Source organism: Watersipora subatra, chromosome 5 (assembly GCF_963576615.1).
Source record: "Watersipora subatra chromosome 5, tzWatSuba1.1, whole genome shotgun sequence".
NCBI lineage: Eukaryota > Metazoa > Bryozoa > Gymnolaemata > Cheilostomatida > Watersiporidae > Watersipora > Watersipora subatra.
The window spans coordinates 63,742,535-63,744,059 of NC_088712.1; the positions used below are offsets into that span (position 1 = coordinate 63,742,535).

Sequence of the window (1,525 nt, forward strand, 5' to 3'; positions counted from 1 at the left end):
TCCTGACTAAGCCAACCAGGCAGGCATAAACGTGATCAGTTCGTATGAATAAATGTAGTCTATTTAATATATATATAATCAGCACATATGCAATACAGCGTTAAACAGCATCGAGTTCACTAGTAAAAATCCCAATGAGGTGGCCTGCGCCTCCTCCTTATATATGGTTTCACTCCGCCCACTCACATAATGATTATGTAACACTAAATGCGTTGTGACAGGCCTGTGAGGAAGGCCTAGATAATAACATATAATGGCATAACGGCAGGCCTGTGAGGCAGGCCCAGAAACACAGTATTATATAATAGGATATAAAAGAAGCACACATAAGGTTATTACATAATAAGATATAAAAGAAGCACACCTAAGGTCATAACAAAGAATATCGGTGTCTAAAGCTAAGTGCATGGTTAGTGTTTGTCCAGTCCTCCACAATATTATATTTATTTTGTGTATCTATATCATTTCACTCATACATCCTATCAAATTTATCAAGTTTAAAATTGATGAAACTGAATTAATGTTTTTTCAGGCATGACGAAACATTGTGACAATAAGTAATTTATACAAACAAACGTTGTTTTAATTTAAAACATTAGCACATACTTTACCAATGCACAATAGAAGAAAGTTATGATTTAGCTTTCCAACTTAAGCAAGAGATGAATGGTAGAAATGGAGGTGAGTGAAGGAGGGCTTTTTCTTATCTTTAAATGAAGGTTGGACTCAGAGCAGGTCTAGATGTAAAAGGTTACTATTGAAACTACGAATGCACAGCATAAGAAATTACCGGCCCTCAGAAGAGGGCAGTCAACACTCCTTACTGTCCATGATAGTATCTTATCACCGTGAGATATATGATGGCAATGATGGCAATGATGATGATGCCAGTTATGATGATGATGGTGAGGAAGATAACAAAATAGCGATAGTGAGGATGCTGATGGTGATGATGGCGACAATTGCGACAATCCCGACGATAGCGATTGTGATAAGGACAAGGATGGCGATTGGGATAACGGGGATGATGATGATGATGGTGATGATGGTGATGATGAAAACAACGGCAATAGCGATGAGCATGATGATGGTAACAATGATGATGGCAACAATGACATTGGCAACAATGACAATGACGATGGCCACAATGACAGCCACAATAATGGTCATGACAACAGCAATGACGATGTTGACAACAATGATGATGGCAAAAATTATGGTTATAATAATGAATATGACAACGGCCATGACGACGATGATGATGATAATAATGATGATAGTAATAATGGTGATGATGAAAATTAGACCAACGGCGATACCTACTAGCAACTCTACTCTACTCTTGTTCAGTATAGAAATAGAGATTTATTTTCAAACTGTTAGAAGAATTAAAGAACAAGAAAGTGCTACAGAATTATCATGTTAGAAACTGACTCTTAGCATACATGTTACAAACATCACACTATTAACATTACAAATATTAACACAAGCAAGTTATAATATAACTGTAGACAACATATGAGGG

At 36.6% G+C, this 1,525-nt stretch overlaps 1 protein-coding gene across 1 annotated transcript; it reads left to right on the forward strand.

The window, feature by feature from the left end:
- The first annotated feature begins 769 nt into the window (after positions 1-769).
- LOC137397583 (myb-like protein D) lies at positions 770-1,305 on the forward strand. The gene is made up of 2 exons (XM_068083876.1): positions 770-946; positions 997-1,305. Exons 1-2 carry the CDS (start codon positions 770-772, stop codon positions 1,303-1,305), a joined length of 486 nt encoding a protein of 161 aa, XP_067939977.1.
- The last annotated feature ends 220 nt before the right edge of the window (positions 1,306-1,525 follow it).

Excerpts from the sequence above, each read along its gene's own strand:
- LOC137397583 (XM_068083876.1), top strand. The coding sequence starts at position 770 with ATGCACAGCATAAGAAATTACCGGCCCTCAGAAGAGGGCAGTCAACAC. Across the intron at positions 947-996 it reads CGATAGTGAGGATGCTGATG|GACAAGGATGGCGATTGGGA; the intron begins GTGATGATGGCG and ends GATTGTGATAAG.